The 26204-nt window shown below is 34.9% G+C and overlaps 2 protein-coding genes across 10 annotated transcripts in view; one reads left to right on the forward strand and one right to left on the reverse strand.

The window, feature by feature from the left end:
* Positions 1 to 20410, reverse strand: part of LOC142335300 (uncharacterized) — a 31935-nt gene extending 11525 nt beyond the window's left edge. Inside the window, exons 1-3 of one of the 8 annotated variants that reach the window (XM_075383741.1) lie at positions 20194 to 20410; positions 17704 to 19017; positions 12953 to 13124 (exon numbers count right to left, since the gene is read on the reverse strand). In XM_075383741.1, the coding sequence (XP_075239856.1) occupies positions 12953 to 13124; positions 17704 to 17992 (461 nt within the window). In that variant the 5' untranslated portion in view covers positions 17993 to 19017; positions 20194 to 20410. Of the gene's footprint in view, positions 1 to 12952; positions 13125 to 17703; positions 19685 to 19732; positions 19756 to 19828; positions 19859 to 20004 lie in introns of those variants that run through there. The other 7 variants (XM_075383742.1, XM_075383738.1, XM_075383739.1 and 4 more) reach the window with 7 other exon arrangements.
* LOC142358690 (V-type proton ATPase subunit H-like) overlaps positions 1 to 26204 on the forward strand; it is a 462227-nt gene that overhangs the window by 187178 nt on the left and 248845 nt on the right. The gene's annotated exons all lie outside the window — the stretch shown is intronic.

Genomic DNA, 26204 nt, shown 5'->3' on the forward strand with positions numbered 1-26204 from the left:
TCAGTTGGAGAGCACTTGAGATCACACAAAAATCAGAAAGTAAATTGTGAAAAACTTAGTTGAAAGCTAAGAGTAATCTAGAATAGCACAGAATCTGTAAAGCTAAAGTTTTGCGGAAAAACAAAGGTACAATAAGAACTTCAATCCCAATTCGTGAGCATTTAAAAAACACGCAGTACCCATAACATTAACTCCTCCCTCTGGGCGAGCATACTTTCAAGCCCTCTTAGCCTTGTGGTAACTTTTATGACACAGTGTTCAAAAATCAATTGACATGCTACGGCAAGATAATTGCTTGGAAATGAAGTGTTATATGAAAGCTCGCAGCATGAAAATGTATAATGGAATTCAAGAATTCAATACGAACAAGAAAATTTTTAGGTTTTGACGCCGCTGGACGATTGACAAAGTGGAAAAAAAGTATTACAGAACGCAAACTGATCTAACCAAACGCACAATATAACTGGCAGATTGATCAAAAGTAGCCGCCCCACGATTGATCCCATTAAAACCCGGTTGAAATTGAAACAGATAAAAAGAAAAAGATTACATTACAAAAGAATATTTTAAGTGGGTGCTATTTTGGTTGTATTTGGCTGTAGTTAGGTACACTACTATTTCTCAATGAGAGAATACACGAATTAGTATGAATACGATAAAGCATTAGAGATAAATGGGTAATATGCGTTTATCTCGTTTTTGTTTTGATTACGTTTTTCGATATTGGTTCTGTTCATTCAATATTGCTCTGCTGAGAAATTGCAGTTTAAAAGCACTTTGAGCAAAATAAACGAAGAATGAAAAAAACCAGGAGAAATAATATCGAGATATGTAAATTGTCGTAAAAGCCGTAAAGTGAGGTAAAGTGAAAAAAAAATCCGTCTGACGAAGAAAAAACAAATTTTGAAAGGCAGTACAAAAATTTGTATAAAAAATTGTAATTATGCAGACAATTGCAAATTTAGGCGGCTGAAATAAAGTCGGCTGTTAATAAAGAAATTTTCATTCAAAAAAATCAATTTTTTAAACCACAAATCCAAACTACCTCCAAATTATTTTCAACATCACCTTATTTCAAAGCAGCCCATTTAAAAAGGTATCTTGATTTGCCCCCTGATAAGTCGTACACTGAAATTCAATCAATAAAAACAAAAATAAACACAGCGTTTCGTACAAAAAATGGCCACTAGCAATAAAAATTGAAATTAATATCTTTCAGGTCGAAAACTCAAACTCTGACAAAAAATAATTTAAAGCAACTCACGTAAAAACTTAAAAAGAAAAGTGTTTGTTCAAGAATGCAAAAAAGAAAAATTATTTAACCAAATCTTATATAAACATTCATGGCCGAGCAAATGACCCAAACGCATTATTGTTTTATCAGTATTACACAATTTTTAATTGATAAATACTAAATAATTGTGCCCACTCGTCTAAAAAGTAGAATTGAAGCAGACTATTCAAGCCGATTGCCAGGTACTTCTCAAAATTGAATCTTTCAACATTTAATTCGTAACAAGCCCTGATTGCCTACTCGTGACAATTATAAAATCAGGATTGAGCTCAAGTTTGACCATTCAAAAATCAGAACTGATCAAAATCTGACATTTATAAAAATAACTTGTGTCATAAATGATCCAAGTCTGCAAATTTTGAAAAAAAGGGCAACAAAAATTAGATCAATTTCGCCCCCTCCCGTTACAATTTATATGTTATACAGCAGGTTACTATGTAAAAAAATAGCACGTGCGCCTGGGGGCTTAAAAAATATAAACCCACTAAGCTGGGGGGGGGCAAACAGAATGGATCCCGAAAAAATTAAGTGCGTAAAAGTCCTTCGAGAAGTCCCAACGGTCCAGCAAAAATTTTGCTTTAGAAAGACCAACGCGTTTACACTAATAGCATCAAACTTCGTTCGAGAGCAATTAAAAACAGAAAACTCGATTGTTTGACCCGCCAAAATGACTCAGAAATTGAATTACACTTGCCGCGTAAGATACTCATGTGTATTTGGGGGTTAGGTACTGGCGATTAAAGCCTCAAGAAAACACAAAGTTAGAGTTCGATTAACACTTTAAATTCACCTTTAGCATTTGTGATTTTTTCTCTAAATGTTTTAAGAGAAAACCGAGAGATGTCAGGCAGACTCAATTGATTCCGTATTCCGTCAAGGGGTTTTCAACGTACAACCACACCACAATTATACTTTGAAAGCATATTTTAGACCGCTAATAACAAAAAAAGCAATAGTAAACTGCCGCCAATTCAGCTCAGCCGCTCAAAATTCTGATTTGCAAATTAGATCACAAACTAGATCAAATTAGAACTGGAGCAAAATAGATCACGCCTGAAATCAAGCGTGAAAGAGTAACTCGAAAACTCAAATCGGTCAGACAAAAACAATCATTCAACAAATCGCATTTAAAAAAGACCAACAGGACTGCAATAATTAATACAAGCTTAACAGCACGGGAGAAAAGGACAACTCGCTAATTTTCCCAGTTTAATTTTTCAACTAATTCACAAGTTGAAATAAAATTTCAACTGAATTACAAGGTTAAGGAAACCTTGGGGAATATCAGATGTCAGATTGTTGCGAATTCGTAGCTATCTTTCCTACGTGGATACCGTGTAAATTAATTTAACATAGTTTCAGCATTGAAAATTATGGGTATTCAACTAACTAGCAGGCCCGCAAAACCACAACAAGAAAATCATTTGCACGAACAAGAGGTTTAAAAGAAGCTAAGGTTTTTTTGTTTCGCTTGTTTTCGCTATACCGCATGCTTAATGAGCGCAAAAATGTGCATAATAGGAGTTTAAATATGATGGCAAAGCGCGTCTCAAAACTCAATTATTATGCGCTAGGTTGCACGATTAAGGATACACTTGAAACAAATACACTTGAATCAAAACATCAAAATACACTTGAAACAAAAAAATAATTCAAATAATTGAAACAAAATAAAACAATGAACATCAATCAATTTCTTAAAGGATCACGTTATAAAAATTTTTCCGACTGTTCCCTTCTTAAGAATAAAAATAACTTTTAAAAGCTCCTAAGTTACTATTCAAAGGAATTTTTCATGTTGTCAGAGCAAGAAATCAAATCGTTCAATGTTCTCATTAAAACGTTTTGATTTATAAAAATCAACTGCCAGTGATGTTTAATATAATAAAGTAAGATTAGACAAAAAGACTAAAACTGCTCAAAACTTAGTTTCATAACAATTTTATGGATAATGATAATAGAACCAAAAACAACAGCTATGAAATAAAAGTCAATCTGTGGTTATCCATGGAGGACAGAGAAAACTGTTTGATTTTTCCGATTCAGTCTGCTTGAAGCTCTTGGTGTTTTCTGTTTTTGCCTCCCGTTTCTTGTGGTGACAATTTGCTCAACTGGTTTTCTTGGTCATTAAATTTGAGATGAGATAAATAGAGAAGTAAACAAACGGAAAGAGAGAGAAAGAGAGAAACGGAAAGAAGGAAAGAGGAGATAATGAGAGAGAGAGAGAAACAGTGGAAGATAGAGAAGAAAGAACGAGGAAGAAAAACACACACATAGCAAGAGAAAAAAACAGAGAGAGATAAACAAAGAAAGAGTGAGAGACAGAGAAAGAAAGAAAGAAAGAAAGAAAGAAAGAAAGAAAGAAAGAAAGAAAGAAAGAGAAAAAAGAAAGAAAGAAATAAAGAAAGAAAGAGTAAGAAAAATGATTGCTCTAAAAATCGTCTAAGAGAGAAAATTCGTCTTACCTCTAAGAGAGGTAAGACGAAATTTACTTCTAAGAATTGCTCTTACGTCTTACCTCTAAGAATTGCTCTAAGAGAGGAATTCGTCTTACCAACGGCGCTATAAATACTACAAGCAACCCATTCTCACAATCGGTTCTTGGTTTTCTCGATAAACATATTTCAGATTGATAGCTTTTGAGCTCACGCAAAAATTAAATTGTAAAGCGTGAAAAACTTAGTCGGAAGCTAAGAAGGCTTTAGAATACCGCAGAATCTGTACAGCTCATACTATGCAGAAAACACATTTACAACAGGAACTTCAAACTCAGTTCGGGAGCAATTGTAAAACACGTAGTACCCAGAACGGTAAATCCTCCCCTCTGGGCGATCATACTTTCAAGCCTTTTATCATCGTGGTCTCTGCACCTGACTAACCGTCTTTTGTCCCAGTTTCGGTTCTCACACATCTACTTTGAGCCTTTCAGGACATTGACCCTTCTCGATATGTTGGCTTAACCATGCTGCTCAATGCGGCTCTTAAACATGCAAAAATTTTGTCCCGTTTTAGAGCTTACGCGTTTAATATATAGGATTAGCTTTTTCATCCCGCAAACACACAGGAACATAAAACGACTCAGGGTCGCAAGAAGTGCTCTCAAACAATAGGCAGCATGGCGTTGATTAGAAATTTTTATTTCTACAAAACGCAGGTTGGCCGACACGATTTGGAACCCTCGACCCTCAGAATAGCAGTCCTCCGTCTTAACAACTGCGCTATAACGACTAAATACCACCTTTTCTGACGATCGCTTTTGCGTATAAATAAACATATTTCAGTTGGAGAGCACTTGAGATCACACAAAAATCAGAAAGTAAAGCGTGAAAAACTTAGTTGAAAGCTAAGAGTAATCTAGAATAGCACAGAATCTGTAAAGCTAAAGTTTTGCGGAAAAACAAAGGTACAATAAGAACTTCAATCCTAATTCGTGAGCATTTAAAAAACACGTAGTACCCATAACATTAACTCCTCCCTCTGGGCGAGCATACTTTCAAGCCCTCTTAGCCTTGTGGTAACTTTTATGACACAGTGTTTAAAAATCAATTGACATGCTACGGCAAGATAATTGCTTGGAAATGAAGTGTTATATGAAAGCTCGCAGCATGAAAATGTATAATGGAATTCAAGAGTTCAATACAAACGAGAAAATTTTTAGGTTTTTACATCGCTGCACGATTGACAAAGTGGAAAAAAAGTATTACAGAACGCAAACTGATCTAACCAAACGCACAATATAACTGGCAGATTGATGGAAAGTAGCCGCCCCACCATTGATCCCGTTAAAACCCGGTTGGGATTGAAACAGATAAAAAGAAAAAGATTACATTACAAAAGAATATTTTTAAGTGGGTGCTATTTTGGTTGTATTTGGCTGTAGCTAGGTACACTACTGTTTCTTAATGAGAGAATACACGAATTAGTATCAATACGATAAAGCATTAGAGATAAATGGGTAATATGCGTTTATCACGTTTTTGTTTTGATTACGTTTTTCGATATTGGTTCTGTTCATTCAATATTGTTCTGCTGATAAATTGCAGTTTAAATGCACTTTGAGAAAAATAAGCGAAGAATGAAAAAAAACCAAGAGAAATAATATCGAGATATGCAAATTGTCGAAAAAGCGGTAAAGTGAGGTAAAGTAGAAAAAATCCGTCTGATGAAGAAAACACAAATTTTGAAAGGCAGTACAAAAATTTGCATGAAAAATTGTAATTATGCAGACAATTGCAAAATTAGGTGGCTGAAATAAGGGCGACTGTTAATAAATAAATTTTCATTCAGAAAAAATCAATTTTTTAAACCACAAATCCAAACTATCTCCAAAATATTTTCAACTTCACCTTATTTCAAAGCAGCCTATTTAAAAAGGTATCTTGATTTGCCCCCTGATAAGTCGTACACTGAAATTCAATCAATAAAAACAAAAATAAACACAGCGTTTCGTACAAAAAATGGCCACTAGCAATAAAAATTGAAATTAATATCTTTACGGTCGAAAACTCAAACTCTGACAAAAAATAATTTAAAGCAACTCACGTACAAACTTATTAAGAAAAGTGTTTGTTCAAGAATGCAAAAAAGAAAAAATTATTTAACCAAATCTTATATAAACATTCATGGCCGAGCAAATGACCCAAGCAAATTATTGTTTTATCAGTATTACACAATTTTTAATTGATAAATACTAAGTAATTGTGCCCACTCGTTTAAAAAGTCGAATTGAAGCAGACTATGCAAGCCGATTGCCAGGTACTTCTCAAAATTTCAAACCCAAAATTGAATATTTCAACATTTAATTCGTAACAAGCCCTGATTGCGTACTCGTGACAATTATAAAATCAAGATTGAGCTCAAGTTTGACCATTCAAAAATCAGAACTGACCAAAATCTGACTTTTATAAAAAAAACTTGTGTCATAAATGACCCAAGTCTGCAAATTGTGAAAAAAAGTGGAACAAAAATTATATCAGTTTCGACCCCCCCCCCCAGTGTTTTCTACGCCCCCCCCCCACCCCCCGTTACAATTTATTTGTTATATAGCAGGTTACTATGTAAAAAAATAGCACGTGCGCCTGGGGGCTTAAAAAATATAAGCCCACTAAGCTGGGGGGGGGGGGGCAAACAGAATGGATCCCGAAAAAATTAGGTGCGTAAAAGTCCTTCGAGAAGTCCCAACGGTCCAGCAAAAATTTTGCTTGAGAAAGACCAACGCGTTTACACAAATAGCATCAAACTTCGTTCGAGAGCAATTAAAAACAGAGAACTCGATTGTTTGACCCGCCAAAATGACTCAGAAATTGAATTACACTTGCCGCATAAGATACTCATGTGTATTTGGGAAATAGGTACTGGCGATTAAAGCCTCAAGAAAACACAAAATTAGAGTTCGATGAACACTTTAATTTAACCTTTAGCATTTGTGATTTTTTCTCTATATGTTTTAAGAGAAAACCGAGAGATGTCAGGCAGACTGCTTGCAAACAAAATGAAATCAATTGATTCCGTATGCCGTCAAGGGGTTTTCAACGTACAACCACACCACAATTCTACCTTTGAAGCATATTTTAGACCGCTAATAACAAAAAAGGCAATAGTAAACTGCCGCCAATTCAGCTCAGCCGCTTTAAATTCTGAACTGCAAATTAGATCACAAATTAGATCAAATTAGAACTGGAGCAAAATAGATCCCGCCTGAAATCAAGCGTGAAAGAGTAACTCGAAAACTCAAATCGGTCAGACAAAAACAATCATTCAACAAATCGCATTTAAAAAAGACCAACAGGACTGCAATAATTAATACAAGCTTAACAGCACGGGAGAAAAGGACAACTCGCTAATTTTCCCAGTTTAATTTTTCAACTAATTCACAAGTTGAAATAAAATTTCAACTGAATTACAAGGTTAAGGAAACCTTGGGGAATATCAGATGTCAGATTGTTGCGAATTCGTAGCTATCTTTCCTACGTGGATACCGTGTAAATTAATTTAACATAGTTTCAGCATTGAAAATTATGGGTATTCAACTAACTAGCAGGCCCGCAAAACCACAACAAGAAAATCATTTGCACGAACAAGAGGTTTAAAAGAAGCTAAGGTTTTTTTGTTTCGCTTGTTTTCGCTATACCGCATGCTTAATGAGCGCAAAAATGTGCATAATAGGAGTTTAAATATGATGGCAAAGCGCGTCTCAAAACTCAATTATTATGCGCTAGGTTGCACGATTAAGGATACACTTGAAACAAATACACTTGAATCAAAACATCAAAATACACTTGAAACAAAAAAATAATTCAAATAATTGAAACAAAATAAAACAATGAACATCAATCAATTTCTTAAAGGATCACGTTATAAAAATTTTTCCGACTGTTCCCTTCTTAAGAATAAAAATAACTTTTAAAAGCTCCTAAGTTACTATTCAAAGGAATTTTTCATGTTGTCAGAGCAAGAAATCAAATCGTTCAATGTTCTCATTAAAACGTTTTGATTTATAAAAATCAACTGCCAGTGATGTTTAATATAATAAAGTAAGATTAGACAAAAAGACTAAAACTGCTCAAAACTTAGTTTCATAACAATTTTATGGATAATGATAATAGAACCAAAAACAACAGCTATGAAATAAAAGTCAATCTGTGGTTATCCATGGAGGACAGAGAAAACTGTTTGATTTTTCCGATTCAGTCTGCTTGAAGCTCTTGGTGTTTTCTGTTTTTGCCTCCCGTTTCTTGTGGTGACTATTTGCTCAACTGGTTTTCTTGGTCATTAAATTTGAGATGAGATAAATAGAGAAGTAAACAAACGGAAAGAGAGAGAAAGAGAGAAACGGAAAGAAGGAAAGAGGAGATAATGAGAGAGAGAGAAACAGTGGAAGATAGAGAAGAAAGAACGAGGAAGAAAAACACACACATAGCAAGAGAAAAAAACAGAGAGAGATAAACAAAGAAAGAGTGAGAGACAGAGAAAGAAAGAAAGAAAGAAAGAAAAAAAGAAAGAAAGAAAGAAAGAAAGAAAGAAAGAAAGAGAAAAAAGAAAGAAAGAAATAAAGAAAGAAAGAGTAAGAAAAATGATTGCTCTAAAAATCTTCTAAGAGAGAAAATTCGTCTTACCTCTAAGAGAGGTAAGACGAAATTTACTTCTAAGAATTGCTCTTACGTCTTACCTCTAAGAATTGCTCTAAGAGAGAAATTCGTCTTACCAACGGCGCTATAAATACTACAAGCAACCCATTCTCACAATCGGTTCTTGGTTTTCTCGATAAACATATTTCAGATTGATAGCTTTTGAGCTCACGCAAAAATTAAATTGTAAAGCGTGAAAAACTTAGTTGGAAGCTAAGAAGGCTTTAGAATACCGCAGAATCTGTACAGCTCATACTATGCAGAAAACACATTTACAACAGGAACTTCAAACTCAGTTCGGGAGCAATTGTAAAACACGTAGTACCCAGAACGGTAAATCCTCCCCTCTGGGCGATCATACTTCCAAGCCCTTTTATCATCGTGGTCTCTGCACCTGACTAACCGTCTTTTGTCCCAGTTTCGGTTCTCACACATCTACTTTGAGCCTTTCAGGAAATTGACCTCTCTCGATATGTCTGCTTAACAATGCTGCCCAATGCGGCACTTAAACACGCGCTTCGAGGGTCCCCTTAAACATGTCTCCATAAAACATTTCTCCCATTTCAGAGCTAACGCTTCTAATATATAGGAAGCATTAGCATTTTTCAACCCACAAAAACCCCACAGGAACAAAAAACGACTCAGCGTCGCAAGAAGTGCTCTCGAACAACAGGCAGCATGGTGTTTATTAGAAAATTTTATGTCTACAAAAGGGAGGTTGCCTGACACGGGTTCGAGCCCTCGACCCGCAGATTAGCAGACCTCCGTCTTATCAAATGCGCTATAACGACTACATACCACCGTTTCTCACAATCGCTTTTTATCGCATCAATAAACATATTTTAGATTAAGAGCATTTGAGATCACACAAAAATCAAAAAGTTAAGCGAGAAAAATTTGGTTGAAAGCTAAGAGTATTCTAGAATGAAGCCGAATCTTTAAAGCTAACAAATTGCAGGAAAACACGTTTACAGTAAGAACTTCAAACTCAGTTCGGGAGCAAATAAAAACACGTGGTAACCAGGACAGTAAATTCTCTCTCTAGGCGAGTATACTTTCAAGCTCCCTTCGCCTCGTGGTAACAGCACCTGACCAACAGCCTTTTGTCCCAGTTTCGGTTTACACCCATCTACTTTGAGCCTTTTAGGACATTGACCTCTCTCGGTATGTTCTAGAATGGCGCGATATGTTCTAGAATGGCGCGGAATCTGTAAAGATGAAGCTTTGCAGAAAAACACACTTTTACAGTAAGAACTTCAAACTAACTTCGGGAGCATTCAAAAAACAGTAAATCCTCTTTCTGGGCGAGCATACTTTCCAGCCCTTTTAGCCTCGTGGTAACTGCACCTGACTAACAGTCTTTTGTCCCAGGATTGGTTGTCACCCATATACTTTGAGCCTTTTAGGTCATTGACCTCTCTCGATATGTTCGCTTAACCATGCTGCTCAATGTGGCTCTTAAACTTGCGCTTCGAGTGTCCTCTTAAACTTGCAACAATTTTGTCCGATTTTAGAGCTCACGCGTTTAATATATAGAATAAATTGGATATATAGCTCAAATATGTGTTGCATCAGATGAAATTAAATTTACATCATCCTTAGGCCGAACGAGTGACTTTATAACCAAGGTTGAAGCTAACAAAATAGGAATCGAAACATTCAATTAAAAATTGTAAAACAGTGCACAATGCAAGAAAGCAAATATAAATCGAAAACAAGAATCTGAGAAGCTCTTTTGAAAAAAAATCTGCGACATTTCCATATCAACAAAACATAAAGGATAACCCAAAGCTTTTTCAACCCCAAATTCTAAGCAGAGACCAGTAAAACTAATTTTTTTACAAACTTGAAAAATCTGAAAATCACTTAAAAGTGATATCAATGTCTTCCAAAACAATAGCTCAATAGCTATTGTCTTAAGCCTGCAAACGGCCACAATTTAATAAAAACTTTCCTCGATAACAACAACGGGACAAACAAATTGAGGACGAAGACGGTAACTTTTCGAAAATAAAAAAAAACACAAAACAGATTGTGTAAGTTTTTGGTAGCCATGTATTTCAGACCACTAACTAATTTTGATTATAGATTAATTGCGATGCTCACAAAAACAAAAATTCCACTCTCAGCCCTGAACAACCAAAATATTAATTTACGGAAAAAATTTTAAAATGAAAATTCAATTGAGTTTTGTTTCTTTGCAAACGTTTGACAAAATAGTTACCTAAAAGAATTCAATTGATATGAACACTTCATTTTAGCAAAATGCATCTTACTTATCATTTAAAATTGAGACCAATCCTGAAAACGAAACTTGCACTTAATAATGAATGATAAATTCCTTATATCTGAAAATTACGCCTGCCAAACAGCGAGAAATCAGCATAGTCACCACAAGCTAAGCTAACAAAATCAACTCGGGAGGTGAACTCAAATCCAGAATTCAAAAATGTTCGTAGACATCTCACAAAAACATATATCATCAATACAATCCAATAATTAGAGAGTAGTAGTTTATCTCTAGAGCTGTAATGCGATAGTATCTATATTCCAGTTGTACTTTTTTTAAGATAAGCTCACCCTTTTTGGCAATTCCAGAGTTGTCTCTAGAGTGCATCTAGAAGCCCAATGCTAATAATTCTTTTTACGCATAAAGAGCCAAACAGCAAATGTCAGATCAGTCTTTAAAAATTATTCATGAAAGTGTATGGGGTCTTCAATTAGGACGGTAAAACGCATGCGTTGCAAGGTGAATTCTTGGACATTTGTGGTTCAATTGTCTTAGTTTGTTCGCAATTTTGCGATAAAGTTTTCGCTGGTTACATATTCAATAATCCGACTAAAAACAGGCCGACGCTATTACACGTATGCTTTAACATACTCAAGCGGATAAATTAATCCCACGTTCGGTTGTGATAGTTTCATATCAAGTCCCACGGGCCACTGAGGCATGGCCATCGCCATTAAGTACGATAAAACATGCGTGTAATAGCGTCTGCTAATTTGTAGTGGGATTAATGAACAAAAATATCAAAATGCATTGGGTATAATGGCATTGGGTATATTGTCCTGACACCGTTTTTGCTTTGCCATAAATTGCTCTCTTTCAAAAACCGAAATCTTTCAAAAAACAAAACCAAAAACCTTTGACCTAACTTTGATGATAGTCACTACATTCTAATTACCTGAATGTTTGCAGCATCTTACAATTGTTTGCGACAGTTCATGAAACGTTTTATCTTAATATTAATAAAAATAAAATCTCAAAAAATCTCCAACCATTTGGACATTTTCGTGTCTTCTTTGCCTCTTATTTAGCATTCGCCAACATACAATTGCTAGAATTTCTTTTTGCATGAAAGGGAGAATAAGGTAGCCAAATTTGGATTTTTATTGCTGTAATTTACGCAAAGTACGCCACTAAACTTTGCTCACTAGTCACAGAAGTTACGAAAAATATAGTAGGCAATTTTTATCTCCGATCACTCGTTGGCATTTTAATTTTTTTTAATTTCGTGAAATAAAAAATTTGTGAATTCTATGTCTTTATCTCAAATAAAACGGAAAGGGAAATAACATCAGCTTTCTTATTTTATGTTTCTTTCTATAAATGAAGTAGAATTCAAAATCTACAAACCGCAAGACCAAAAAGCGGTAATATTTATTTATAGAAGTCGCAGCGCGAAACTTAGGTTTAGAAAGTTCTTAAATAAAAAAGTAGGGCAACTATTTGCCAGGAACGATCTTGTTCTGTTATCCTGCTTTCTAATTAGTAAACTATACTTCCAGAAGTTGAACTAGAGCTCTTGTGTGCAAACTCCGTGATGTTTCAATTTTTACCAGTCAAATTGTTCTAGTTCTTCAGCTTAATCGTTTCAATGCCCTTCTTCAATGCACTTCTTTGAAGCGAATGAAGCATTCAAACAAGTTAATTTTCATCGTAATTTTCAGGTTCTGAAACGCACGAAAAATTAAAGAAAATTTCAGTTTTTATTGTGAAAACTACAGCTTTTCACACACTTTATTTGCACTTTTCGTGGACGATTATCGGAATCTATCATGAAAAAACCAATGATTTTCTAGAATTTACGGCAGTAGAAAAAGACTCACTTATACTATTTTTTGATTTTTGAGCCAGAGTTCCAGTTTGTTCAGTCAACAAAAGAAGAGTAAAATTTTTGGAAGAACTGTCACGTTCGCGGCATCGCTTTGTTATAACTTTGCCAGCGTGACTCTAAAACTAGACTTTCAAGAAGAAGACATTTACAGTAGTAGTCAATCTATAAACGACAAAATTAGATTTGTCAATGCATAGAAACTTATGAAAGAGAAACTCGAGTTTTCAAAAATTGGGTTTTCATATTTTCCTATATTTTCGTGGCAAAATATCATGACAAAATTGTGTACAAAGTCTACTACAACTCCCAAAATTCATTTACCTTTTACGAGGGTTAATTAAAGTTCTTTTCAATATAGGTCATAACAACCAGTGAAATTATTTGAAATCCTCAAATGACTGAAGCGAACTAACGAGAAATCAAGGATGAGCAAATGCCGTTGGGTCTTTGGACAAGCAAACTGGGCGAAGGATTGTGAGTAGACGTTGCGGATTCGGTTCTGTGAGAAGTCGATTGCACGCAATCCTTCAGTGGAGCAGGCTCCAGGCCAGGTCGGTACATATGTCATGCCCCGATTTGAACAATCTAAAATAATGCAAACAATTTTGTCATCAACTATCTATGCTTCTCAGAGCAAAAAACTGTTCAGGAAAAAAGATCTCTACAAAATAATCTTGATGCTGTTACAAAATTCATTTCTAGACATCAAAAAGTTCCCCTGGCATATAGCACCACCAAAAACTGGGTTGAAACAATTTTTTTTACCGCATTATTAATGAATTTTCTACAGCGATTAACTTCAAAACGCTTTGGTTTTGCTAATTTTGAAGGTTAACGACAGCGGAACGAAACTCCAGTCCTGAGTCTCCCAACTTCACCAAAATGAAACCGAAATAAACTAAAAACGTTAACCATATTTCATGACGCATTATGGCACAAATAGTTTCTTGTAACGCGCAATATTTACGAAAAATTATCCCAAAAATAAAAAAAGTTACTGAATTTCTTCGTCAAATCTAGAAGGCTGCTTCGTCAAATCTTGAGAGGGCAATATAAAATGCTGCTTACTTCAAAGTGATCTTCAATACAGAACTTCTTAACCCACAAAAAAATCATCTCGGTTAACAACGATTTCGACCGATTTTCCCGGTATAATCAGACTGTGGCAGCGCACGATGAAAAAATTGTCCGAATGTTATGGCACAATCTCGAGATAAAGATTTTTTCATCTCTAAATTTTAAATTTAAATAAGTTGATAGATTGAAATAAACCAATCAAAAATTCTTCCTTTATTTTGCAACAGCCAGTGTTGGGCTTATGGTTCAGAACGAGCCATAAGCCCAATAGTGCAATTATGCTGAATGACGGCTGGGAGCTATTCATTGCCATGATTAAAAAATTAAATGAATGTTCGATTAAGTGTTCCGAGCAACACCACGTACTAGGTCTCGAATCAGCCGAGTGCCTCTACTCCTTTAGCGGTTTAACAGTGTTTCTGCCTGGAACCAAAACTAACATCAAAAATTCTTTCTTGCAATAACTAAGGCATAGTTTAAACGCCCAATCTAATCACATGAATGAGCAAACAAGCCCGACATTTATGCAAGAATAAAGTTGAAATAACGATGATAGATATAATAGAAAAATCTTTTCCCGGAAACTTACATGAACACAAATTTATGCCTCCTACAATCTGCAGAGAACGGGCAATTACAAAACAAAATTTTTCAGTGCTAGAGCTGTGTTCACATCAAAATGCATATATCAAATCCAAAACCCTCGACAAAATTTTAAAATAAGAACCTCTTCTGAAAAATAGCTTTGCTTGAAATACACTCTCTTTAATTAACAACAACTTTAGAAGTTGTTAGAAACGAATCTATCAACGACACTAAAAATTTGCTATGAAAATTTGACAATTTCAAAGTTACCAAACAGCACGAAATAACGAAATATTTATAGCAGGAAATAAGGTATGTTGTGATATGCTGACATTATCTCTGCCATAGCTATCTTAAAAATTTTCCCACTAGTCAGCAATTGTTAAGGTCTCCTTAGATGTCCCATGAATCAAATCCCAAGATTAGATGAAGAACACACATACAATCTTTATCTGCATCTTCCAATAAAGAAAAAGATATTTGCAGAGCTTCGTTTTATTTACAAAACTGTTTGTTATATGACATCATAAAACTTAAACACAATTTTAAGACAGATGGTGAAAAATTTAAGAGAAACAACAAAGCATCTTATCTACAACTGGTGATATTTTAGGTCGTTTTTTGATTCCGTTAGGAATTTGTGTAAATAAATATCCCTACAGAAAAAAAAACAGTTTTAGAGGATTACATAACTAGCTGTGCTACCCCAGTCCATATGCTATGATCCGTGTCCGGACAAAACAGTCCCAGACAAAACAGTCTCAGACAAAACAGTCCTAAATTGCAAAATAGTCCCAGACAAAACAGTCCCGGACAAAACAGTCCCAAAAACCAGACAAAACAGTCCCAGACAAAATAGTCCCAAACTTTTTCAGATTTTGACTCAACGCATTAATTAACGAAAGTTAATCCGACAATTAAGCTAAACCATATCAAATTATCAAAACATTGAAAGTGGACGCAAAACTAGTTGTTAAACTCAATGACAGGTTTAGTTTTAATTGTGCAGCATATAAAAGAGTGCCTCCTGATGTTTGGCGTCATAATTTTGACGCAAATTGTTAATATGGAATTCATTCAGACAAACAAAAAATCGGAATTGCTCGTCTTTGAAGGCTATGGATATTTTAGGCACCGACAACTTACAGATGGCGCATCTTCTTGGCGCTGTTGTACTACAGAATGCAATGGCAGAGTCAGGCTACGCAATGAACAAATCAAAGTTGTCACAGTACATAGCCATTTACCTGATCCAGCAGATATTGAAAAGAGGAAATTCCGCTCAGCGTTGAAAGACAGAGCAGCAATGGCTGACGAGACTCACGACAAACAATTTTTGCCGCTCAAAAAGACATCAACAGAGAAACAGCAGCCAACATTCAAGCTTACAACTCAAACCAAAGGACAGTTAACAGAACGCGCCAATAAAATTATCCACAAATGAGTGAGCTCTTGTCGCTGAAAGGATTTGAAATTCCCGAGTTATTACAAATGGCTCATAGTGGTGAGAAGTTCATGTATTATGATTCAGGGCCCCAAGGTGAAAAAGAATCTTCGTTTTTGCGACTCTGCCAGCCATTGACTTGCTGGGACGGTTTTGTCTGGGAATGTTTTGTCCGTTCACCGCTATGATCAATTATATGAAATTGAAAAGCTGATCGCGAAAGAGCAAATCAAATTAGGCTAAGCTATGAACAAAATAAAAAAACACCGCAAATATACAACTTAAAATTAATTTCAGCCATCGAAGTATAAAAATCATCACCTTTGTAAATAATGCTCAAAAATTAAATTAAAATTCACAAAAACAGACAGGATTCGTTGTCAAAAAGGCAAAATTTTTTATATAAAAACGCTAACAATGAGTTGAGTAATTTCCAGAGAGCTTTGCATTATATTTAAACCAGTATTAGTGAAAACATAACCGACTAACGTCTGGAAATTTGCTCCCAAATGACTGCAAGCAGTTGCCTTTTTCAGTAGCTAGATGAGGCACGAAAAGGGGGCTGAACAGAGAGTGGACAGTTGTATATCTCAATGTCTCAATGGCGGTAGAGCGCGCGGGGTTAGCGGGCAACTGGTGTGTGTGTATGTGTATGTGTGTGTGTGTGGGGGGGGTGTACACTTGAAGAATAGTAAAGCTGTAAGATCTGTGTGTATGTGTGTGTAGGGGGGTGTACACTTGAAGACTAGTAAAGCTGTAAGAACAACTTAAAGCTCTCCGGCTTTTGAAGAAAAAAAAGTTAAATGATCAGCAGTTCAAAAAGTTGTGTTACTGCCAACAGGATATACATACTAGCCACAGACTTTCTTTGAGAGGAATTAAGAACAACACTGCAAAGCAATTTGACAGATCAAAAAAGTTATCAAAAAAGATAAAAAAAGAGATATAATAGAGTATAACGACAAAAATAGTTGCAATGTAGAAATTTTCAGTATAAAAATGGTACGCCCATTTTTGGCAGCGCAAAAACATTTCCAGGAGGCAGAATATAGGCCGAATCAAAATAATTCAATTTAAATGATGGCATCATCTTACACGATACTTTAAATTTTTGCATAATATTGCATTTCAAAGCAGCGGCAGCCAGGCGCAGTGATTTTGCTTAAAAGTGAAGGAGTTTATATGCTAGCGCAAGATTTTTAGTTTTTACAGGATTTTTACAGTTTTTTCACCAACCTGTAACCAAAACGGTAATCGGTTTCATCGAGAAATGTTTCTTGTTCAAAAAATAACCATAAAATGAGAAAAAAGTGCACCGACGTTTGCTCTTCGACATATTTGTAAAAACAAACTGAGCAGTTTGGAGAGAAAGGTTGACTGGCTTCAATAACTCTCGTTTCGCTTCATACTAATTCGATGAAAAATTGATGAAAAAGTATGGAACAACTTTGACAAATTGTAAGAAAACGCAATCACTTCGACAATGAGTGCATAAGTCAGCCTAGCTCCGCGGTCCTTAAACATTACCACGCACTTCTTTTCCTGTCTGTCTGCTTAAGAAATTAATCTGGCAAAAATGATAAAACACAAAAGCCGGCCTTGCATTATATGTGAACTATTGTGAAAAATTGACCAATACATGTTGCTCGTGCAATAGATTGAGGGAGACAGAATTTTTAAATTTTAGGAAAAAACCCATAAACCTGTTAAAAACGAAGAACTCGAGCACCAAGACGTACAATGTTCGAACTCAATTAGCACGATGGTACATTTTGGTAGCTGTTATTGACCTGATGAGATGAAATACTAGAAACCCTTTTTCCAAAGTGAAAAGTTTCTAGCAACTTTTGCAGAACTTTTCTCAAAAAAATCTTGGTAGCTAGTAACGGCAGCATGCAACGAACCGTTCGAGGCAAAAGCATACATTACTGTCCAATCGAGGTACAGGTACATAAGGGTTACAGAAAAAACTCGAATTAGGCTGAATAGGAGTGTTCCTAGACAGGAATCGAATTGCAAATACTTATCTTCAAATTTATCAATGCGTAATGGGCTCACCTATTCTGGATAGAAGATGTCTTGAAGTGTAGGAACAGTCGCATTGCTGCCACTCAGATCCAATTGCGCAGATATCACAAGATTGCGAATTACCGGCAACCAATCGATCACCGTGTACAGACATCGCACTACTCCCTGAGGACTGGCCTCCCCCTCCCGAGAAGTCACTGCTTACCACCACAGCTGAATCGTGTGGCTGATCGTCGTTAAGGAGATCAGAGAGGGCGTTTAGAATAGTAAAAATGTCCACCATCATTCTCATAGAGTGCCAGTTTAGCAACCAAAACATGAGTGTTAATTGTAAATCGCCCAGTAAAGTAGTCAATCAATGACTCACGTATCTTACAAGTAACAAGGATTTCTCATTCAGAGTCTCATTATGGGCGGGTCTTAATCAAGTGGGCGCAACTACAAACTTCAGCAACTCCTCTAACGCATTCGATTCAAATAACTAAATAGCTCGACTATTTTTAGATGGATACAGAGCTAGAATCGCAAGATCGCAACATGGATATATGAGCATTCAACTAAGGAAAACAAATAACAATAAAAATGACAATCAAAGGAAGTGCAAGATGAATAAAAAGAAGATAGAAGGATAAAAATTCTGAATATTTTGCAAATATGCTCTCTTGCTATGTCCTCTAGTATTGGAGATACAACAAAGGATAAACCTGCCAGTTCATTTAGTACCCAACAGTTTTTGACCAGGCAGTGCTGGGTAATCCCGATTAATAACTCGCTAATCTGCTTCTAACTTTGACTGACACTTAATTCTGCAGAGCCTTCCTGTGTAGCATTTAGCAAGCACTAGTAGTTAGCAATGGTGGTAGTAGTGAAATGAGAATTAATAATAGTAAGAGGGCAGTTGAACATTTGTGCCATATTAGCCTTCAATTTGGGTTGTTTTGCTTTGAGGAGTCAGCCAGGTAGTAATGTAATAGATACCTTTCTCTCTCTTATTTGCTGACACCGCTTGTCAATTAAGGTTGCGGGGGATTTGAGCCCAATTTAAATGTAAATCGGTTGCTTGGTAAACTTGGGCTGTAAAAATTTGAACAAATCCGCCGGACTCCAACGGAACAAAAGTCAACACTATAGAAGACACGGCGCGGCGCTGAGAAAAGATTGGAGATAAATGGGTTTTAGCATAAATCGGGGTTTTAAATTTCGTTATAACAAATATTATTTTTACCTGACTGGTTATAGGGATTTAAATTGGTCTATAACAATTTCAGCTATCAACTAATAACTAATGCTTGTTGTATCTTGTGGGCCAATCTTGTGCGGCGGACAATTGAGCTGTAGCCGCGTCTTAGCTGCGCTTGTTCCCCCTACTTGATTCCCTTGTTTTCCCTACTAAATACAATCTTTCCTTTCATTCAAACTGCGGGGAACACGCAATTGAACAAAAGTTGTCCCCCGTTAAGACTGCGCGCTGAAATGTTTAAGCGGACTAGAATTTGTGTCAAAAAGGATTTCGCATCGGTTCTTTTCACTCAAGTCAATTATTCTGCCGTGGATTAATCTGCGCCCAGTCCCTTGCTTATAATATGAATAAATCTCCCCATAAATCTCCAAAATCCCGGGCAAATGGTCCGTTTTTTGCCGAGTTAGTGTGCTTAGTTACAATTGATTGAATGGCTTTGCTTGGTTGGCTGGCTGATATAATCTTACCTGAGCGAACTTGAAGAACAATTATCCCCTCGAAACTCCAAGTTTAAATTCAAAACACGTTTCCACATATCTGCGTAGAGCAAAAACAAACATACGCATTTATGTCACATAATTAATAATTTCACGGAAACTCATAATTTTTCCCTGAGTTGTTTATCAAAACCAGCCTTTGAGCAGATTCCGAAATTGCAACTGGAACAGAAAAAGGAACTCCAAATTGGAAGCCATGGCTTATTTTTCCTTCGTCTCAAACGATTCCAGTTTCTGTTTTTGCTTTCTAAGGAGAATACTTCCCCCAACTAGCTGAATAATTTATCACATATAGTCAGTAGTAGTAGCAGTTCATTAGGACCATTTAGGGAAGCTTCGCTCTTCTTAATCGGTTGAATAGCTCTTCACTTTCGGATGAGAGCAAATAGTGGATGAAAATAAAGGGCCCTAGCTGTACAATAAAGATCTTGTGCTCATTAAGGCCAAATAATGAAGTGTTTTCTGGGCACAATAAAATCATTATCACTATTCTCAACTGCCATTCAGGCCACTACACAATTTAAAGCACTCATTTTTCTCCTTTCTTCCCTAAAAAGCAATTGATGCAAAGGAAAGGAACAAACGCAGGGAAACCTTATTAATTCAAATCGAAAATTTAAAAATGCATCAATCCTCCAAATTTGAGTCGACATAGATTTAATGGCGCCGCCAGTATTTCTTCGCAAATTGATGCTTTTGATTAGTAAGAACAAAAACGTGACGAGTATTGATATAACATTGGCGCTGTTTAACTTAAGTAGATTTGTCCTGCGGCAACATTACCTGTTGTTGGGAACGGTTGTGGTAACAATAATACACGATGATGGGGCGCCAAATGCTCTTTATAAATTGCAAGAATATTGTGGTAAATTGCCAACGTCGTTTCTCACTCAACATCCATTTTATTTATTCTATTCCTCGCTTTCCAAGTCTATCAATATTTCTATCTATTCCACATGAGCGCGTCTCGCGGAAATTACACACAATTGAATCAAAGCAACTGCCGTGTTCAAACGATAGATAGAAGTAGATAAAAGGGAAAAATGGTTTCTTATATACACGAGTTGCAGTCACTTTAGCGTCAATAATGTTCAAAAGGTGTTCTACTGGCAAAAGAAAAACAGAAAAAGGGAGAAAAAACGGGGAGGGTTGCGTATACTTGCACTTTGTCTGTCTTCTCAAAATACACTTCGAGAGAATTGGAAATGCAATGAACCGCATCATGTTACGTTCCCTTACATTAAATGGAAAACCCAGGAAGCCCACTTGGCGCAGGAAAATTGTGACAGTAGAAAGTATAGCCTGTAGGTTGAACTATCAATTCGGCTAAGAAGGGAGGGAGGGTAAGAAGCGCCACATTTGATCAACGAAGAAAAACTCTCTAATTGGTGAGAAAGAAAGATTAACGCTGAACTAATCAAAACTGGGGGAAATTCGCGGCAGGAAACCATTATTGACTACATCCGCAATTTGCATACAATTAAGAGAACAAACCACATTTAATGAACCTGTCTTTTCATCATAATCAACTCCTTCCAATCAGAATATGAAGCAAATCGATTTAGTTGCGTCAAATTTTGGTGCCATATTTTAGAAAGATAAACTCCCATGGCAACCTGCCTACCGATATATAACTTACTAGTTTAGAAACAACTGTTTCGAAAAACGTACTATTTTCCCTCAAGGGGGGGGGGAGAACTATATACTCAAATGGGTTTTTTTTGTTCTGTCAAATTTGGTCCATCGATATATTCATCGTAGAGATTTTTCAGTGGTATAATTGAAAAACTAGTCCCACGTAGAATTGGGGATTAAAAAGATTTTTTCAAAATTAATATTTTTCGAGGAGTTATCGAGGCTTAAATTTTCGTGAAAATTTCACTAAATTCCGTTGTTTCTGTTCACATTTTCCGGATTTGTACTAAAATTTTTTGTTAATTTTGTTTAAAACGAGTAAAAACAATGCTGTTAAAAATAATTGGTTTTAGCTTTTAAAAGAGTAGTTCTGAACCATCTTATTATACCTTTCGACAAAAATTATACCTTTCGACATAAAAACTGCTCTTGCAATCTGTGGAAACTCCAAAGAGGTCTTTGTCTACTTCCGTTTCCTCGGAGGGTTTTCAAGAATTAAAATTTTGCGATTTTTTGCTAATTTAACACGATAATTAACCAAACTGCATCATTTATTTTTCAAATTATTCACATCTATATAACTAGGATCAAGGACGTGTTTGGAATAATAAGGACAGCTTTGGCATGGCTGAGTTGGGCTCATTGAATATTTTTACAAACCAAATATTATTCGGATTGCTTTGGGGCGGTCTTTTTTGAAAATATTTTCTATTTTTCGGTTTTCTTGTTCTTCTATGTTAATTACATAGCAGAATTTTTATTTTTTGCCAATTAGGGGAGCCAAACAGCACATTTTACCATTTAAAATAAAATCTCCTTGTTTCTTTGGCTTTAACACAGTTCACACGTGAAATGTTTGGTGAAATTGTTCGAGTTACGTCTGCATTAATGCGTATTTTGTAATCTTATGACTTAGTCTCTTTCACTATAGGTCCAATTGGCTCTCTAAGTATTTATAGTTCTATACGGAGCTTCATAGGGGGTTATGTATTATATCTAGAATGATTCAGTTGAGATCTTAAGGCTGCTCTAATCATTAAATTTTTTTGTTGAAAAAAATTTTTGTTGAAATTTTTTTCTTTTTTTATATTTTTTAACCAACTTACAGCTCAATTTCAGCAGTGAAAAGTTTTATTATGTTTCCTATGACTTATATGGTAGTCATAATTGCGGCTTTGTGTTTTTTGGAATGGTTTTTTTGGCTTTGATATTACAAGTTATACAAAGGTTTTTCTTTGATTTTTAGATCTTTGGCTAGCGTTGTGGTTAATTTTTGGTTCTGTCAATTTAATCACTTTAAAAACAGTTAATAGATACCAACATTTGATTTGCAAGAAGTCTTAATGGAAAATTGGTAATATTTGTAAGAAAAGATCATGGATTTAACGGCTTCGACACCGTTTTCTCGCAAAATTTGTTGAAATTTTCTTAATTTTGAGGTACTTTCCATTCTTTTTAGAGACGTATGGCGTATTCTTTTTAGTGTGAAACTAAAATGGCTTCCTTTGGTGGTAGTTTTGAACTATTTAAATATTTCAGTCCACTGCTAATGCTTTTCTAGACTAATATTATTTGTTTTCTAATAATTTGTACATCACTTTTAAATTTACCATTCGGTCTTTTTTTATACTTGTTCCCTAATCTTGCTAGTGAATTTTCACGTCTAACAAAACTTTTTGTGTTGAAAAAGAAGCATTGGTTTATGTCTAATAATTACAGTGAAAATATTATATTTTTAAAAGGTTTGATATCAATTTCTCCGAACAATTAATTGAGGTTTTCAGTTTTGTCTATATTTGCCGTTCTTTTTGTACACCTATGACGTACTCTGAATACTGACAGAGGTCTTCAGGACTTAATGTGGTGAATTAAGGGAGGATATTGAACGATGACGATTTAAGTTGACAGGTGATGGTTTTCATTAGTACAAAATTAATTATTTTCAAAATATTCACCGTTTTGTAAATTTGCCCCTTGTGTTTTTTTGTCTAATTGTATAGTAGTCTCATCAATAGCGTGCGACATATCACATTGTTGGTGTTGAAGAAAAACGCAAATGAACGTTTCTTCAATGAACATCGAATTTTTCTATCGAACAGATTATGCTCTACACGGCCTCGAAATAGTTTTCTCGGAAAATTCAATTAAATTGTTTAATTCTTTGGTGTGTTTGTCGTAGACTTATTATAGTTAATTACAAGCATCATTGGTTTCCTATGCTATGGATGTTTAAGTGAGAGTTTTGGATAAATTAAGTTGATAACTGATGGTTTTCATGTGTTTAAAATCAATTTTTTTCAAAAAGTTAACTATTTTTTGTAATTTTGCCTCTTTTGCTTCTTTTCGTCTAATTGTTAAGTAATCTCACAATTTGACGTGAGACATCACACTCCTGGTGTTGAAAAGACAAAATTAAAATTATCTAATGTCTTTAGTGAATAATTTTTGCTCTACACGGCCTCGAAACCATTTTCTCGAAAAATTTAATTAAATTGTTAATTCTTTTGCTGTACTTGTCGTTTTTTTGTAGTCAATGACTTATTAAGGATAATTACAGACCTCAATGTTCTCATATTCATGTATAAATTACAAAATTCGGTGATTTCAGTTAGTAGCTAATACATTTCCTGACTTTGAAAACAATTCTATTCAGAAAAATGAGGATTATTTTTTAATTTTGCAATTTTCTTCTAATTGTTTTCTAGTGTTTATTAAGGGCAGATTCTATATCTTATCTAAAAAAGTGCAAGTTTCTTTGTTAGTGTTATCAGATGTTTTTTGGACTTTTTTTATTACATTTGTTTTTTTTTTAAAGAATACCTTGAATTTTGATAGTAATTAATGCTTGTGTTTAAAGCATTTATTTACACCAGTTATTTTATTGGAACAATATGTGAAGTTTTGAGTTTTGTCATTCTGTTCCTCATTTGGTAGACAATTAAGCTAAAAGTGTGGATGAGCGGGGTCGGAGCTTCATGTGCGAACGCACATCACCGAGCCTCCTTGTTTTAAAGAATTTCAATAGCAATTTTTCCCAATTTTCACGTCAAGTAAAATAAAGAAGAAGGCTCGCTTCTTCTATGCGTGGCAAAACTGTTCCCAAATTTGCACCTTAAAGCATAGTATATATCAAACCAATAAATGGGAAAGGATATCTGAGAAAGGTTTGTTTTAGCACAGAAACAGAAACAACAGGGAAAATATTTGAGCTTTCAGAGGAACCCAAAAAACCCTAGTGAGTAACCTTCAATTACGAAATACTTAGTGACACTTAAATAATGGCAAATATTATTAAAAGAGTTTTTCCAAACCGTGCTGTACCTAAACACGAAATATTTCCCAGAAAGTTTGATTTTTTGCACTATACATCATTTGATTGAGCTTCATCAGTTTTTGTAATATTATTTAATAAAACAATTTTTTCTACATTCTAAAGCCCAATTGATGACCTGTGATTTAAAGTTATTTGTTTTTCAAACTCCTTGTATAAACAAGTGACAAAAGCAGGTCGAACGAATCTAGTTCAGAAAACCTCAAACACAGGGACAGGACCTGAAATACAACAAAAACAGAAAAACTAAAAAAACACTTCTGACTGAATGAATGATACCACAACTTCTGAATTTCTTGCTAAAGATAATGCAGATGGATTTACATAATTGAGAAAAAATGGTAAATATTGGCAAATGTGATTTCGTATTCCAAAACTGGTGACATCTCACTTATTCCAAAACATGATGATTTCTTTGAGCTTTAAAAAGCAAAGAAAATTTAAAAATCAGAGCAATCATATTGAAGTTCAATAAAAAGCTCAGCTTTCTTTACATATTGAGAGGTGTTGTTCTATGGATAACACTAACTTTTATTGAAAGATTTTGGTAGGTAATACACCTGATGCTAATTTAAAAAGCTCACTGTGGAACACTGCACAATAGTAAGAGTTTTTGCTTTAGTTTTGTTTTTACCACTACAAGAGGGAAGATATTAGAATCATATGATCATCAAGTCTTAAAAAAATTAGATTTTCAAAGAAACGATATAAAAAATTGTGGGACCCATAAGCTTCTTACAAGTAGGATCAAAATCATCACATTATATTTTACTAAGTAGCATTTTCCAACTATTTTTTGTGTTTTGAACAAAAAAACGAAACGCTCATCAATAATCAACTAAAAATTAATTTTTTAAAATATAGTTAAATTTCCTTTGCTAAAAAAATCGTTAAAATCATTAAACGCATAGAAAAAGAAGAAAGAGTTGAATTCCGAAATAGCCGCCAATAACCGGAAAAAACAGAGCAAAATAGAAAACAAGTAATGTAATAGAAAAGTAGAAAATAGAGCAAAATAGAAAACATGTAATGTAATAGATAAATTGAAAGAGTAAAAAAACCTTTGTTTTGAAAACGTGTCGTTTCTAATCAGGCAATATCCATGCGAATTTTCGAATTTGAATGCAAAAAATACAAATTGAAATTATTAACGAAAATTAAGCAAGCTGCTAAAAAGGACTATGAATAAAAAAATTAGAATTAAATAATGTCGACAGTTTCAGTAATCAGTTTATCTTGTTGCTTTTAAAAAACAATCGTGAAGTAGTCTGATATTGAAAACGGGATAGCACTAGAAAAAGAAGTCAAAACACAGCAAGTCAACAAAACACGCAGAAATCTGATTTCTCTTTTTTCTCAGAGCTAGCCGTCGGCGCCCTGAAATTGAAAGGTTTTGTTACATGTGGCACCTCAGTGTGACTACCCGTTCTGCCACCTGAAGTGCCACCTCAAACTTGACTACCAATCGAACTGCTCCTAAAAATGCATATGCGTTGCTGTTTTAGCGACAGACAAAAATATGAGGAAAATTACTTAAAGCGGCCTAAGAGGTGATCAAAACTTAAAAAATGGCGAAAATTTCTAATTTTATCTTTAAACATCAGTGAAGATCTAAGCAGAATAAAATGCAGAATGTGTCAATGTTGATTGCCGTTCAGTCAATAGTGCATGTGGACAAAGCACATGATATCCTTAAAACTTTTTTAAAACTTTTATTTTTTCTCCGTTTTTGAGGTTTGATATGAAATGTTCTCATACGTTTTTAATTTTTAAAATTTCTTACAATTAATCAATAATAGAAGTATCTCAAATAATTGTCTTCGTCTCC

This window comes from Convolutriloba macropyga, chromosome 2, assembly GCF_964194025.1.
Source record: "Convolutriloba macropyga chromosome 2, txConMacr16.3, whole genome shotgun sequence".
Lineage (NCBI taxonomy): Eukaryota > Metazoa > Xenacoelomorpha > Acoela > Convolutidae > Convolutriloba > Convolutriloba macropyga.